Consider the following 15,744-nt stretch of genomic DNA (forward strand, 5'->3'; position numbering starts at 1 on the left):
GATGACGTTACTCATCATTGGTGCTGAAGTATTTTCATCATTTTCAAATAAAATGTGACTTTTGGTGAAAATATGCAAATCCTATAATACTACATTAATTTCCAGGTCTCAAAAAAATTTTTCAAAAAATTTTTGAAATGTGTGAGGGGGGAAAAAAGCCATAATATTATGAGAATAACGTAGTCAATTTACAACACAGTATCAATATTATCGTCATGTCGTCAAAATAGAGCATAGGCCTTGGGCAAAGGTAATATTACCACTTATTTTCTCATAAATATACGACTTTATTCTCATAAATTTCAAAACTTTTTTTTCAAAAAATGTACAACTTTATACGCATAAATTTACAACTTTATTCTCAAAATCGTATTATTTTAATATTCTGTCTGAGATAGCTATGTGACCTATGGCTTCGGGCAAAGGTAACATGACTTATTTTCTCATAACTGTACAAATTTATTCTCATAAATTTCTAAACTTTTTTTTCTCAAAATTTTACAACTTTATTTGCCTAAATTTACAACTTTATTCTCTAAATCTCAGATTATTTTAATATTCCGTCTGAGACAGCTATGTGACCTATGGCTTTGGGCAAAGGTAACATTATGACTTATTTTCTCATAAATGTACGACTTTATTCTCAAAAATTTCAAAACTTTTTTTCTCAAAAATTGACAACTTTATATGCATAAATTTACAACTTTAGTCTCAAAATCTCATATTATTTTAGAACTCTGTCTGAGACAGTTATGTGACCTATGGCTTTGGGCAAACATAATATTACTACTTATTTTCTCATAAATGTACGACTTTATTTTCATAAATTTCTAAACTTTTTTTCCTCAAAAATGTACAACTTTACACGCATAAATTTACAAATTTATTCTCAAAACCTCAGATTGTTTTTAATATTCCGTCTGAGACAGTTATGTGACCTAAGATTTCAGGCAAACGTAATATTACGACTTATTTTCTCATAAATGTACGACTTTATTGTCAAAAATGTCAAAACTTTTTTCTCAAAATTTTACAACTTTATGCGCATAAATGTTCAAATTTATTCCCAAAATCTCAGATTATTTTAATGTTCTGTCTGAGACAGCTATGTGAGCTATGGCTTCGCGCAAAGGTAATATTATGACTTATTTTCTCATAAATGCATGACTTTATTCTAAAAAAATTTAAAAAAAAATTCTCAAAAAATTACAACTTTATACGCATAAATTTACAAATTTATTCTCAAAATCTCAGATTATTTTAGTACTCCGTCTGAGACAGCTATGTGACCTATGGCTTCGGGCAAAGGTAATATTACAACTTATTTTCTCATAAATGCATGACTTTATTCTAAAAAATTTCATTTTTTTTTCTCAAAAAAATACAACTTTATACGCATAAATTCACAAATTTATTATCAAAATCTCAGATTATTTTAGTACTCCGTCTGAGACAGCTATGTGACCTATGGCTTCGGGCAAAGGTAATATTACGACTTATTTTCTCATAAATGCATGACTTTATTCTAAAAAATTTCAATTTTTTTTTCTCAAAAAAATACAACTTTATACGCATAAATTCACAAATTTATTATCAAAATCTCAGATTATTTTAGTACTCCGTCTGAGACAGCTATGTGACCTATGGCTTCGGGGAAAGATAATATTACTACTTATTTTTTCATGTACATTTATGAGAGTGAAGTTGGCAAAAAATTTCTCGTAAATTTAGCAAAAAATGTTTTTTTCGAATGTAAACATTTTTTCTCATAAACTGACTCTTGTAAATTTACAACTTTTTTCCTTTCCATTGTTGCAAATTTGCTACATTTCTCTTCCTATATTTTCCACTTTATTCTCAAAATCTCCATTTTTTTCCCAATGCGGCCATAATGCTGCATCATAATAAATAAACAGAAGCGAAGAGACCCATCCTGCTTAGTATATGGATGCACCATTTTCCTGAAGTGGAACTAAGTGAGCGTATCCTGGCTTGAAAAGAGGTGCTTTTTGTTGCGCTAACAAGAAAGGAGCGTTGGGGTGTGGCGGCGGAGGGAAGCGAAGGGAAGCCTGAAGCCTTGTGAGGAATCTGTGATGGAAGCTCCAGGGCGGAGGATGCTTGTGAAGACTTTGTGTCTCTCCTCAGGCTGCTGCCGCCACCAGCTGTCTTCAACGACTGCCTTCATTTCTCATTCAACTCGCCGCCATGATATGCGGGCTCGGTGTTGCTTTGGAGAAATCGTAATATTTCTTTAGCCAGGGCTTTGGCAGATGGATATATGAATATGGAGATTTCAGGCTCTTGCAAATCCATGAGAGACTTTGAGGCACACATTTACATTTCTGATATCCAACGGAGGCTTCCCGTCAGGAACGACATCGTATGGATCAGCAGTGTCCAAATATTTTCTATCGAGGGCCGCATGCTGTGATATGACTTTGATATTTTACATTTTTAAACCAACACATAACCAAAAAATCAGCTTTCTTCTTATAATATCATACATTTATTTTTCACATTATTTTGACTTTGTAATATTATGACTTTATTTTGCAAAATATTTTGACTTTATTGTCATAATATAGTAACTTTTTTTTCCAACATCATTTTCCAAAAATCCACAAATTTCACAAAAATAATATTCTGACTTTATTCTTTTAATTTAATTTTTTCCTCATAAGATTATCATTTTTATATATCTCATGTTGATATATCCCCCCCACACTATTTTGACTTTGTTCTTGTAATATTATGACTTTATTTTGCAAAATATGTTGACTTTATTCTCATAATATAGTAACTTTTTTACAACCTAATTTTCCAAAAATCCCCAAATTTCACAAAAATAATATTCCAAATTTATTCTTAAATATTTTTTTTCCTCATAAGATTAGAACTTTTTCTGTCATGACTTTAATGTCTTGAGCTCAATTTTAAATTTTTGCTATTTTAAATTCTCAAAATTTTATTTTGTGCTCCTTTCCTCATCATCATTTTTATATATCTCATGTTCATATATTTTCCCCCCACTATTTTGACTTTGTTCTTGTAATATTATGACTTTATTCTCATAATATAGTAACTCTTTTTTCCAACATAATTTTTCAAAAATCCCCAAATTTCAAAAAAATAATATTCCGACTTTATTCTTCAATTAAATAAATTTGTTCCTTCATAAGATTAGAACTTTTTCTTTTATGACTTTAATGTCTTGAGCTTGATTTTACATTTTTGCTGTTTTAAATTCTCAAAATTTTATTTTCCGCTCCTTTCCTCATCATTATTTTTATATATCTCATGTTCATATATTTTCCCCCCCACTATTATGACTTTATTTTGCAAAATATTTTGACTTTATTCTCATAATATAGTAACTTTTTTCCAACATAATTTTCCAAAAATCCCCAAATTAAAAAAAAATAAATTCCAACTTTATTTTTTTTCCTCATAAGATTAGAATTTTTTCTGTTATAACTTTAATGTCTTGAGCTTGATTTTACATTTTTTGCTGTTTGAAATTCTCAAAATTTTATTTTCCGCTCCTTTTCTCATCATCATTTTTATATATCTCATGTTCATATATTTTTTCCCCCACTCAATTTTCCCCCAAAAATGACAAAATCACATATTTTTTCTTTAGTATTGAAACTACATGCTTCTAAAATGATTAAAAAATATATTTATTGTTGAAAAATTACTTTTCTGTTATTATGACTGTATTTTTCCATCCATCCATTTTCTATGCCGCTTATTCTTATGAGAGTCACAAATATGCTGGAGCCTATCCCAGCTGTCTTCGGGCAAATAAAATGTATTTTCCCACCATCCAAATATTTCAACCTTATTAATATTTTAGCTTAATATGTCCCAAAAAATATTTTTTACCCTGAAAATACAACAATTTTTCAATTTGACTTTTTTGTCATGCAACTTTTCTCATAATGTTATGAGGTCAAATTCAATCCCATCAAATTTCTGCAGATTTTTTTCATTTTAATATTGTACTTTTACATTCAATAATGAGTCACTGCCTCTCGCCCCACCAACAGTGCAGATGAGAGCTGCTGATTCCAACCAAACTTTCCCCATCTTGACATTCGAGGAGGAAATGTTGTGTTAGGAAAACATGATATCACAGCACAGGAACTCGTCAGCAGGTGACAGAAGTACTCCCGTTTTGCGATTCAGCTCCACGTCTGCAGTGGAATTAGTGGTGGAACACGGCCACGGACAAGTTAAGAACCATCTGCTTACTTGGAGAGCATGAGTGTTGGAGAGGCTACATTATGAAGGCTCGTGTGTCTACACAAACAACAAAATCTTTTTTATTCTGGCATGGAACTCCACAATTAGAACAAACTGTAAAAAAAGTTCAATAAAGTTAAATAAAATGCAATATATAGGCATATATTTTTTTTAAATATCAGGTCAACCTTTTCCACACCAAAAGGTTAAAAAAATGTGCATTTTGCTGGAGGGAGCTTCTGTTTAACAGAGATACAGGATGTCTGAGGATAAATCGATATCATCTCAGGCTGCAAGATAAAGCAAACATATTGATCATAATTAACTTCATCGGCATGTGTGCCGCACCTTTGGAGTTAAAGCACATTTTTATTTGTAGAATGGATGTCTTTTCGCTGGAAAATAGTTCTATTGTGGCAAAAATGATTCATACTCTCTTAATACAAGGTAATGTATCAAATATGATAACCTGAACACATCCAATTGAATTATGAATTATTTTTTTTACTTGATAAATTGTTTATAAAATATTTTGTACTATTATTAAATGTATTTTTGAAGCAGTTTAGTGCACTGGTAGTGTTGTACTACACAATATTTGTTGCCTTTTGCGCAGATGACGCACATTCAATTGGGTGTCCCAGCACCCAGGCATAGGAGCTGTCCAGTGCTGATCCTAAGCTCCATTCAAAGCCAGCTAAAATATGCTTATTCAACAATTAACTTTAACTAAAATTTTGGTGAGAATTAATTTCGGACTTGTGACTTAGTGGTTATAATGTCGGCCACACACTCAGCAGAGTCTGGGTTCGAATCCCTGTTTGAGTTAGCATGTTTTGTTGGTTAATTAGCGATTCTAAATTGTCCATAAGTGTGAATGTTTGTTGTCTCGATGTGCCCAAAATTAGCTGGGATAGGCTCCAGCATATCAGCAGTGTAAAAAAAACGAATGTGGAACTTAACTGACAGCATGTTTTATTGCGGAATCCTCGTATGTGCTGTCAATATCAATAAGCTGCCATTGTACATCCTGACTTAAATAGATGATCAGTAAGTTAAGAATAAATTACCATATTTTAATAAATATACAGTAAAAAAAATTGATGGAACAATAAGGCCTTTTTCCATGAAATGTGTCATCTCCGTCGAGTCACGTTTATTGGACATCCCGGTACCAGACAGCAGGCGTCAGCTAGATGGCGCTCTGCGTTTTGATAAAAGCCGTCCTTTCGCCGTGACCGTCCACTTCCTCGCCGTCTGATTCAGACTCGTAGGCGGTCACGTCCTCGTCCCCCCACACGGTGGGGATCCCCTTGTAGCAAATACGAGCCTTCGGCTTCTGACCTCGACCCAAGCCGAAACTGAATCCCACTTGCACACCCCTCATGTGGGAGTACACAGACGGCAGTTTGGTCCTCCAGCGAGAAGACGAAGCGCCACCTGAGCGTAGCTGCAAGAAGAGAAAAACTCCCACAAAGGCCGCCAGAATAAAGGCACAGCTGAGCACCGCCACAACGGCAGGAAGATGAGTAGGCGAGGACGCGCTGAGGTCAGGCGGTTCCTTGCCTCCTCTTCTTTTACTGTCATCTGCTTCTGCTGCTGGAACATCTCTTCCGGGCTCACCTCCAGCTAAAGGGGATTTGCGTTGGACCTGGTTCAAATGGAGGCATGAAGTGAGGACCAGATGGCTGTGAGGTGGACAGGAAAGGCAGTCCGTGGGACCCACGCCGGAGCAGGTGAGACAGGTGGAGTGACAGGGCAGGCAAGCTTGGACGGAAGACAGGTCCACCCAGTTCTCCAGGGAGAGGTTGAGGAGCTGGGGCCCTGATGTGAAACCGGGAGGGCAAAACTTCACACAGCCTTGGAGGAAGAGGGAGAATCCACGACTGCATTCTGTAGGTGCAGACAAGACCGTACTTTAGTATGCGGCATCCTCACCTCCACTGCTCCTCCAGTCTAACTCAAAATCCTGCATTGCCAAAACAAACCCGAGCAGAATGAAGATTTCTCTTCCCAGGTTCTTTCTATGTTCCACCAATGTTCTTGTCTTTAATACTAGCACATTGGAATAAAGTATATTATGAGCAATGAGGGCTTGAGTCCAAAGACAATTAACATAAACATTCATTCATTCATTTTCTACCAATCACAGGGCACATATAGACAAACAACCATTCACACTCACATTCATACCTATGAACAATTTGGAGTCGCTAATTAACCTAGCATGTTTTTGGAATGTGGGAGGAAACCGAAGAAAACCCACGGGGAGAACATGCAAACTCCACACAGAGATGGCCGAGAGTGGAATTGAACCCTGGTTTCCTAGCTGTGAGGTCTGCGCGCTAACCACTCGCCCTAACATAAACATACCATAAGGAATTATAAACCGTTTCTGGACGTGTTATAAGTTTAATATACTAGTTTGATGAAGTCAAAGCCAGCTGAATAGGCCCTGAACAGGATATGCCAGGGGTGGGCAAACTACGGCCCCGGGGGCCAAATTCGGTCCACCAAGCGTTTGAATCCGGCCCGTCAACTTTTCAACTTTTAACATACAAACTGGCAACATGACTTGCAAGTGGGATGTCTTATTTAGTAAAAAAAAAATAAATAACAAAAGTGTAAAATTAAATGACATAGTTTGATGTGGTCTGATGTTTAAAGTGCTCTTTAGGTATAGTATAACACTTCTAGTATAACACTTTTACTGATACAATTAGACAAATAAATATAGTGTATGTGTGTGTGTTAAATATACCGTATTTTCCGGACTATAAGTTGCACTTTTTTTCATAGGTTGGCTGTTCCTGTGACTTATACTCCAGAGCGACTTATAAATGAAAAAAAAATGTTTATGTTACATAAACACTGGACACCTTTTCTGTTCATGTTTATTTCATTTTCAGAAAAAAAAATCGACTTTTTTTTTGGTCTTTAGTAATTAGCAGTAGAACATACCTAAGTTTCAGGAAAATATCAGCTCCCAACAAAAAAAGAGAGATTTTTTTTTGTGTGACAGTTCAAATATCTAATCAACACAACTATAAACAACACAAAAAATGGTTGTTTCATATGAAAATAATTACAAAGATAACCCCATGAACTATTTACAATTGTCAGATTTGGAACTAAACTGGGCGTGTGCAAAACAGGTACAAACACATATTTGGTATTGAATGAAGATTGGTATTTCGTATGGGAAAAAAATTGCTTCAGTTTTCATATTTCCATTTCTTTCCGACCTTTTGAAAGAGATTAATGACCAAAACCGAGAAAAAAATTGTTAAGAATATTTTGTGTATATATGAATTGTACGATGGTTAAATCCCACCCTCGGCCATCTCTGTGTGGAGTTTGCATTTTCTCCCTGTGAGTTTTCTCCGGGTACTTTCTCCCGGTTTCCTCCCACATTCCAAAAACATGCTAGGTTAATTGGTGACTCCAAATTGTCCATAGGTATGAATGTGAGTGTGAATGGTTGTTTGTCTATATGTGCCCTGTGATTGGGTGGCCACCAGTCCAGGGTGTACCTCGCGGATAAGCGGTAGAAAATGAATGAATGAAAATGTTTTTCTCCTACTTTTTTGGTCTTTCCATAAAGTAATCAGCAGTAGAACATACCTAAGTTTCAGGAAAATATCAGCTCCCAACAAAAAAAAAAGGGAGAATTTTTTTTTCGTTTGTTTTTGTGACAGTTCAAATATCTAATCAACACAACTATAAACAACACAAAAAATGGTTGTTTCATATGAAAATAATTTACTTACAAATATAAACCGCATTAACTATTTACAATTGTCAGATTTGGAACTAAACCGGGCATGTGCAAAACAGGTACAAATACATATTTGGTATTGAATGAACTAAAATTGGTATTTCGTATGGGAAAAAAAATGTTTCCATTTCTTTCCGATATTTTGAAAGAGATTTATGACCAAAATATTAATATATTAAGAATATTTTGCGTATATATGAATTGTAGGATTTCTACAGGAAGAGCAATTACAACACATCATATCATTAGCTTAGCTTAACGTAAACATCTCACCTATGCAGATTTGCTGGGCATCAAACGTCTTGCAGCTATTGTTGGAAGGCCGAGGAAAGTCAGACGACAGGGGGCTGGTCACACTGGGTCCCGTCCCCCACAGGATGAGATTAAACTGACTCAACACACCTGAAACAGACAAGACACGCGTGATCATGATGAGACTTTTATCACGTCTCGGAGCGGAGACAGGAAGCCGGAGACATGTCATTCATTTGCTGTTGCACCTCGCCGCTCTGAGACCGCGCGTGTGTGTGTGTGTGTGTGTTTGGGCGGTAACGGTGCCAAGCGGATGTGAGTGTAAATCAGCTCATTTTCAACGACTGACACACATCACGCACCACAACCCAGCATAATTTCACACGCTAGGATGGAGTATTGCCACTGTTGATGTTTCCTGTGTAAACAAACAAGACGGGTAGCGATGCTGATGGGCTCGCCTTTAAATCACAGCCATTTTTTGGATCAGATAAACTGAGAAATGTGTGGCTAAGGAGACTCTTCGGGAGCACCTACATGTCATATACTCTTATAAAGAAAATCAATCAATCAGTAATAAATAAATAAATATAATAATAATAATAATAAAACGCCAAATAATAAAAACTTAAGAAACCACATATAGTTGGTGGGTAGACATATTTTTTTTTTCAGATTAAAATGAACAAAGCATTATTAGAGCCCTGTAGACATGACAAAACACGACTATAGTCACATTTATACTCTTTTTATTCACAACATATTGCACAACTGCAGGGTCTTGAGACACATGCTAACTCGCAAACTAGAGAGCTAGCGACCTAAACGGTAGCCTTCAAGTTATTTCCTTTAAACTTAAATAGCCAAAAACTTCAACCACTTCCACACGGATAGGGAGGATAACTATTAACAGTTATTTAACCTTTAACATGAACATTAATCAAACGTAATAATTTTTTCTGGGTACATGATACCATACAGCATCCATATCAAACTTGCGCGGGCCGCACTAACATTAAACTTTCATATCAAGGCGGGGGCCTCAAACTAGTGTCCTATGGACCACATTTGGCCCGCGGGCCGCGTGTTTGAGACCACTGAGATAACATGCATGATTTAGAGTAATACATTCATTAATTCATTCATTCATTTTATACCGCTTATCCTCACTAGGGTCACGGGGGGGGGGGTGCTGGAGCCTATCCCAGCTGTCTTCAGGCAAGAGGCGGGGTACACCCTAGACTGGTCGCCAGCCAATCACAGGGCACATATAGACAAACAACCATTCACACTCACATTCATACCTATGGACAATTTGGAGTCGCTAATTAACCTAGCATGTTTTTGGAATGTGGGAAGAAAACCGGAGTACCCGGAGAAAACCCACGCATGCACGGGGAGAACATGCAAACTCCACACAGAGATACCCGAGGTTGCACACGACCGCCGTGCATAGAGTAATACAAATATTAATAATTTTAATATTAACAGAATGAAAAAAAATGCTCAGATTACTTACTTTTTTCTCTCCTGTCTCGGTGCTGAATAACTCAGTGCAGCAATACATATCCTTTGTTCATAATGGGCACCCCATGGATCGGGGGGGCCCTTTGCACCGTGTGTGGCCTACGTGTTCTGTGTTGGTAATATTTAGCCTTTTTTGTGGCTGAATAAATATTTATTTTTTATGCGGCGTGTTACATTCAAAATTAAAATACAACATACAGCATGTATTATTCATGCAGTTGTCACATAAACATAATCTGCTCCTTCATGTTGCCTTGTATTGTGAATATTATTTTTTTTTTTCATTCATTCCTTCATTTTCTACCGCGTATCCTCATGAGGGTCGCGGGGGGTGCCGGAGTCTATCCCAGCTGTCTTCTACACCTTGGACTGGTCGGCAGCCAATCACAGGGCACATATAGACAAACAACCATTCACACTCAAATTCATACCTATGGACAATTTGGAGTCGCTAATTACGTAGCATGTTTTTGGAATGTGGGAGGAAACCGGAGTACCCGGAAAAAACCCACACATGCACGGGGAGAACATGCAAACTCCACACAGAGATGGTGGAATCGAACTTGGGTCTCCTAGCTTTGTGGCCTGCACGCTAACCACTCGATCAAAGTGAAACCTGAACATTGAAATATTCAAGAAAAAGTGCTGGAGCCTATCCCAGAGAGGCGGGGTACACTCTGGACTGGTGGCCAGCCAATCACAGGGCACATATAGACAAACAACCATTCACACTCACATTCATACCTATGGACAATTTGGAGTCGCTAATTAACCTAGCATGTTTTTGGAATGTGGGAGGAAACCGGAGTACCCGGAAAAAACCCACACATGCACGGGGAGAACATGCAAACTCCACACAGAGATGGCCGAGGGTGGAATTGAACCCGGGTCTCCAAGCCGTGAGGTCTGTGCGCTAACCACTCAAAAAAATTGTATGTGCATTATGTAAAACTGATTTTTTGATGCTGTAAAACTGGATTTTTTTTCCATTTGTGCGGGTAATAAAGTCTGATTGTATTCTACTATAAATATTAGAAATAGCCTGCGGTATGACACCATGCAGTCCTCCACCACTGCAAACTATCATAATAATAATAAATGAAGCAAAATCGATTTTTGGATAAAGCTCATGTATTGCTTCATTGGTTTTCAACCAAGGCTGATTTTTTACTTTTTAACATTTCATGAGTGTGAAACCTGGATTTTTATATTTATTTTCCTCTTTGTCATGAAATCAGATACTAAAAAAGTTTTTGAGGGTAATGGAAAAGGGTTGGAAAGTCGCGGAGTCGCTAATAAGTCATATCCGGCCTTTAATAGACAATTTCCTACCTGGTAAAGATAATATGTTTTTATAATCAAAACAGTTTGTTGTGGTTCAGATTGATTTGTCTTATCACACATAAAAAAAGTACAGGATGGGTCCGGGAAGGGAATGATATACCTTCCATTTTACGAGCTAGCAAAGGTCAGTCAGCGGGTGTGTTTCAATGCAATCAATAGAAACCAAAACAGTCTTAACCCCAACAGAGACGGTCTTACTTTATCTTTCAAGTGTTTTCCACACGTTGCATCTTCTTCTGTGCTCGTGTGACAACCCAATGAATTACAAAGACACTTTTTACTGCCGCCGACAAGCACAAAAGCGCAAGGTTGGGTGCTATTGTTGTTAATTGCCTCTCGTTGAGTCGCTTTTTTTTTTTTAGTTATAGCGACACTCAGAATCAATCAAAGCCATCGTGAATTGGAAGGTTTGTAGTTTGCAGAAACCCAACAGAAAACTATAACTAACAAATGTACCATCATATTTGATCCACTGCTAGTGTTATGATTAGTGCTGTCAAAAATAGATTAATTCTAATCTGTAATTAATCGATCTGTTTAATTTGGTCATAAAAGTTAGCATGGTGGGCTGCACGGTGGTCGTGTGGTTAGTGCACAGACCTCACGTGCATGCGTAGGTTTTCTCCGGGTACTCCGGTTTCCTCCCAACATTCCAAAAACATCTTACCAAAATAAAATTTTAAGGAAAACTGTGAGCCTTGAACACACACGTCTATCTTCTGTGTATTCTAAAGATATACAAACAGATAAAAAGAGCCAGCTAAGAATCCAAGTACTCCGGTTTCCTCCCACATTCCAAAAACATGCTAGGTTAATTAGCGACTCCAAATTGTCCATAGGTATGAATGTGAGTGTGAATGGTTGTTTGTCTATATGTGCCCTGTGATTGGCTGGCGACCAGTCCAGAGTGTACCCTGGATATACCCACTAAGGAAGTTCTGGTAATGCTTAAAATGATCAAAATACTGCACCTGTTGTTAGAGGTGTTTTAATAGCTAGCTTTTTAGGCAGAATAGGCGAGTCCCATTATTTGTATAAATTAGCTGTTTTATATCTCGGCTGCACGGTGATTGAGTGGTTAGCGCGCAGGCCTCACAGCTTCCATTCATTCATTCATTTTCTACCGCTTTTCCTCACGAGGGTCGCGGGGGGGGTGCTGGAGCCTATCCCAGCTGTCTTTGGGCGTAAGGCGGGGTACACCCTAGACTGGTCGCCAGCCAATCACAGGGCACATATAGACAAACAACCATTCACACTCACATTCATACCTATGGACAATTTGGAGTCGCTAATTAACCTAGCATGTTTTTGGAATGTGGGAGGAAACCGGAGTACCCGGAGAAAACCCACGCATGCACGGGGAGAACATACAAATTCCACACAGAGATGCCCGAGGGTGGAATTGAACCCTGGTCTCCTAATCACAGCTTCCATTTTTTTGCAAATTCCACACAGGGTGGAATTGAACCCTGGTCTGCGTGCTAACCACTTGACCGCCGTGCCGCCCCCCCAACGACTGCCAATGAGTGTCCACTTCAGGGTGTGACCTACCCTTGTTTTCCATCTTCAACAACTCAAGCACAAGAATCCCAATGCAAAAAAAAATATTTTTAAACTCAATTTTCAGAAACAGCACCTCTAGTTATGATGTTGTATAAAAATGAGTGCATACTTTAATCTAAACTCATTAAATAAATGCAAATACACACTAACACAACAACAAATTGACAACCTTCTATTAGGAATATTATATGCTTCTATGCTTAATTTCTTATTTTTTTTCGACCTTGCCATTTTGTCCATGTAATACTGTAGTGGGATAATGAGTCAAATTTCAATGCAGCAAGCAAATTATTGTTATGTATTATGTGCATCAGTACTTGTTAAGAATTCCCACATCACTTATGGATGAATGGAAGTTGGGTTACCATAGTCACGGCCATTTGGTGCAACATTTTCTATTTCCAAGGTCCATTCCCCTTGAGGATCCTCATCCCACGAGTGAGTGGTCATAAAGGCCCAGTCATTGAATCCCTCGGTAGAGAAGTCATTTGGTCTGCAAGAATAGGGATTGTGTCATTTTCTTTGTATTTCGGAATGCAAAACACGTTTTGGAGAGTGATAAAAAGGATGGATATATTCGAGCACCCTCACAAGAATATCACACATCATTTTGGAAAAAAGAAAGAGAAAACTTTGCTTTAGCAACCCTAATTAAACATGAATGTTTATTTTTTAACAACACTTGAGCACAACATCATAAAAAAAGTCGAGTAGCAACTCATTAGAAAAAAAACTGCAACCACGCAGCACTGAAGTTTGCACTTTCAACATTCATTTTAAAGAAGCACTTTGCAGTTGTGATGTGTGCTTGCTGGAAATAGTTAATTGAGACACATCACATAGAAACATATCGGATCATGCTATGTATAAATAAACCATATTTTGTTTTGGTATGGCAGCAAAAGAGGAACGCTGACATGTTTATGCAGATATTGATAGAATTGCAAAAACAAACGATTCACTCGGGTGTCTATTTGTTTCAAGCATCAGACAGTCACATAGCATTTCAGTATGTGGAATCAAACTATGGAATGGATTGAGTAAGACCCTCAAACAATGCACAACGATGAGCCAATTCAAGAAACAATACAAGCAGTTGATGTTTGCTAAATACAAGGATGAAGAGTCTTGAACCAGTCATGATGTGCTATATATATCACTATATTGACACTTACTATGGTACCCATTATGTCATTGGATGCTCATATCACCTCCTACTTCGGTACGTGACAAAAATAAAATTAATAAAATTAATAAAATTAATAAAATTAATAAAATTAATCAAATTAATCAAATTAATCAAATTAATTAGGTTTATTAATTTTATTATTTTTTATTAATTTTATTAAAAATAAAAATAAAAATAAAAATAAAAATAAAAATAAAAATAAAAATAAAAATAAAAATAAAAATAAAAATAAAAATAAAAATAAAAATAAAAATAAAAATAAAAATAAAAATAAAAATAAAAATAAAAATAAAAATAAAAATAAAAATAAAAAAAATACACTTACTATGGTACCCATTATGTCATTGGATGCTCATATCACCTCGTACTTCGGTACGTGACAAAAATAAAATTAATAAAATTAATAAAATTTATTAATTTGATTAAGTTTATTAATTTTATAAATGTTTATTAAAAATAAAAATAACATAAAAAATTAAATTTATTAAAATATATTAGGAAAGCAGGAAGTGAACAAATGTAACAGTTACTGATTAAAAAAGTAAAAAATATAAAATAAATAAATAAAATTTAACTATATTAGGAAAGCAGGAAGTGAACAAATGTAACAGTTACTGATTAAAAAATTAAAAAAAATTAACTATATTAGGAAAGCAGGACGTGAACAAATGTAACAAAAAATAAAAATTAAATAAATAAATAAATAAATAAATAAATAAATAAATAAATAAAATAAATAAATAAATAAAAACAAAACAAAAAAAACTGCATTATGGAAAGCAGGAAGTGAACAAACAGTTACTGATTGTAAAAGTACCAGATGGAGGGGTAGGATTTAATAAGCTTTGCTTCTTCCTACTCCTTTTGGACATGTGGAACTGTGAACTGATTATGTGATGCATTCAATTGTAATCTGATGCATGTTCAAATGAAATTAAACCATTACCATTACCATGTCAATGTCTTATAAATGTCTTGATCATGCAACATCGCAATTTGCCAAGCACTAGTGGGCACCTCGCTTCCCCAGTGTGTGGATATTTCAGTGTATGTATGAAAAATGGTGTGTAGTGCTGTGTGTGGGATTGTGTACCTGGCAAACAAGAGGGTGGATCGTGTGCCCAGCGGACTGATGAGATGAATGGCCAGCTTGCCTCTCTGGTTGTGAAGGAGAGTGAGCCGAGCCTGAACATGCTCCAGAGAGCTGACGTAGTCTGGCCGTCCCCAGCAGGCGTCGATGGTCTTCCTAAACACCAGCTTGCTTCCGATGTCTCTGCGGATTCCAGGAGAGAGTTTAATGTTGTGTGTCTCGGCAAATAAACACAGGGCACTCCTTCAGGGGGGGGGGGCACTCACCTTGGTTCTGTGAGCATGGTGTGAATACACTGGTGCTGCAACCCCACTCTGGTCCAGTTCTGTGCTAAAGCCACCATTGCGCCAGCGTCCAGGAGGCCATAACCAAAGGAATGGCTCACTGTGGGAGGAGAACAATGTGCTGTCAATCTCACATCCCTTTTTCTTCATCAGAAATGGATTGATTGATTTACACAGACTACAACCACAGTGAAGTACTGGAGGAAAATATAAGCAATACTTTTGCTTATGCAACAGTGATGTAAAAGCATCTTCTATTTTTTATTATCACCTACGAAGTTTCACCTATATACAAGACATGTACAACCTTGGTCCAAGGTTCAATTCTCCTAGACGACAATGGAAACGGCAGCCAGAATGCCCACATTTGGTTTCACAGGCGCATTTTCAAGCATACAAAGGACGGAAGTATCTAAAATACAAATATAAGCCATTCAAAAGACGCATTCAAAGTAACAGTATATAAAGATAC

The 15,744-nt window shown here is 36.6% G+C and overlaps 1 protein-coding gene across 2 annotated transcripts in view; it reads right to left on the reverse strand.

Annotated features, from left to right (window-relative positions):
- Positions 1-4,029: 4,029 nt before the first annotated feature.
- furinb (furin (paired basic amino acid cleaving enzyme) b) overlaps positions 4,030-15,744 on the reverse strand; it is a 90,463-nt gene continuing 78,748 nt past the window's right edge. For both annotated transcript variants that reach the window (XM_058074693.1, XM_058074692.1), the window contains 5 exons: positions 15,255-15,372; positions 14,992-15,171; positions 13,075-13,202; positions 8,297-8,425; positions 4,030-6,138 (listed from right to left, as the gene is read on the reverse strand). In XM_058074693.1, coding sequence (XP_057930676.1) covers positions 5,438-6,138; positions 8,297-8,425; positions 13,075-13,202; positions 14,992-15,171; positions 15,255-15,372 — 1,256 coding nt within the window. In that variant the 3' untranslated portion in view covers positions 4,030-5,437. The remainder of the gene's footprint in view (positions 6,139-8,296; positions 8,426-13,074; positions 13,203-14,991; positions 15,172-15,254; positions 15,373-15,744) is intronic.

The sequence above is a fragment of the Doryrhamphus excisus genome, chromosome 6 (assembly GCF_030265055.1).
Source record: "Doryrhamphus excisus isolate RoL2022-K1 chromosome 6, RoL_Dexc_1.0, whole genome shotgun sequence".
In the NCBI taxonomy this organism is placed as follows: domain Eukaryota; kingdom Metazoa; phylum Chordata; class Actinopteri; order Syngnathiformes; family Syngnathidae; genus Doryrhamphus; species Doryrhamphus excisus.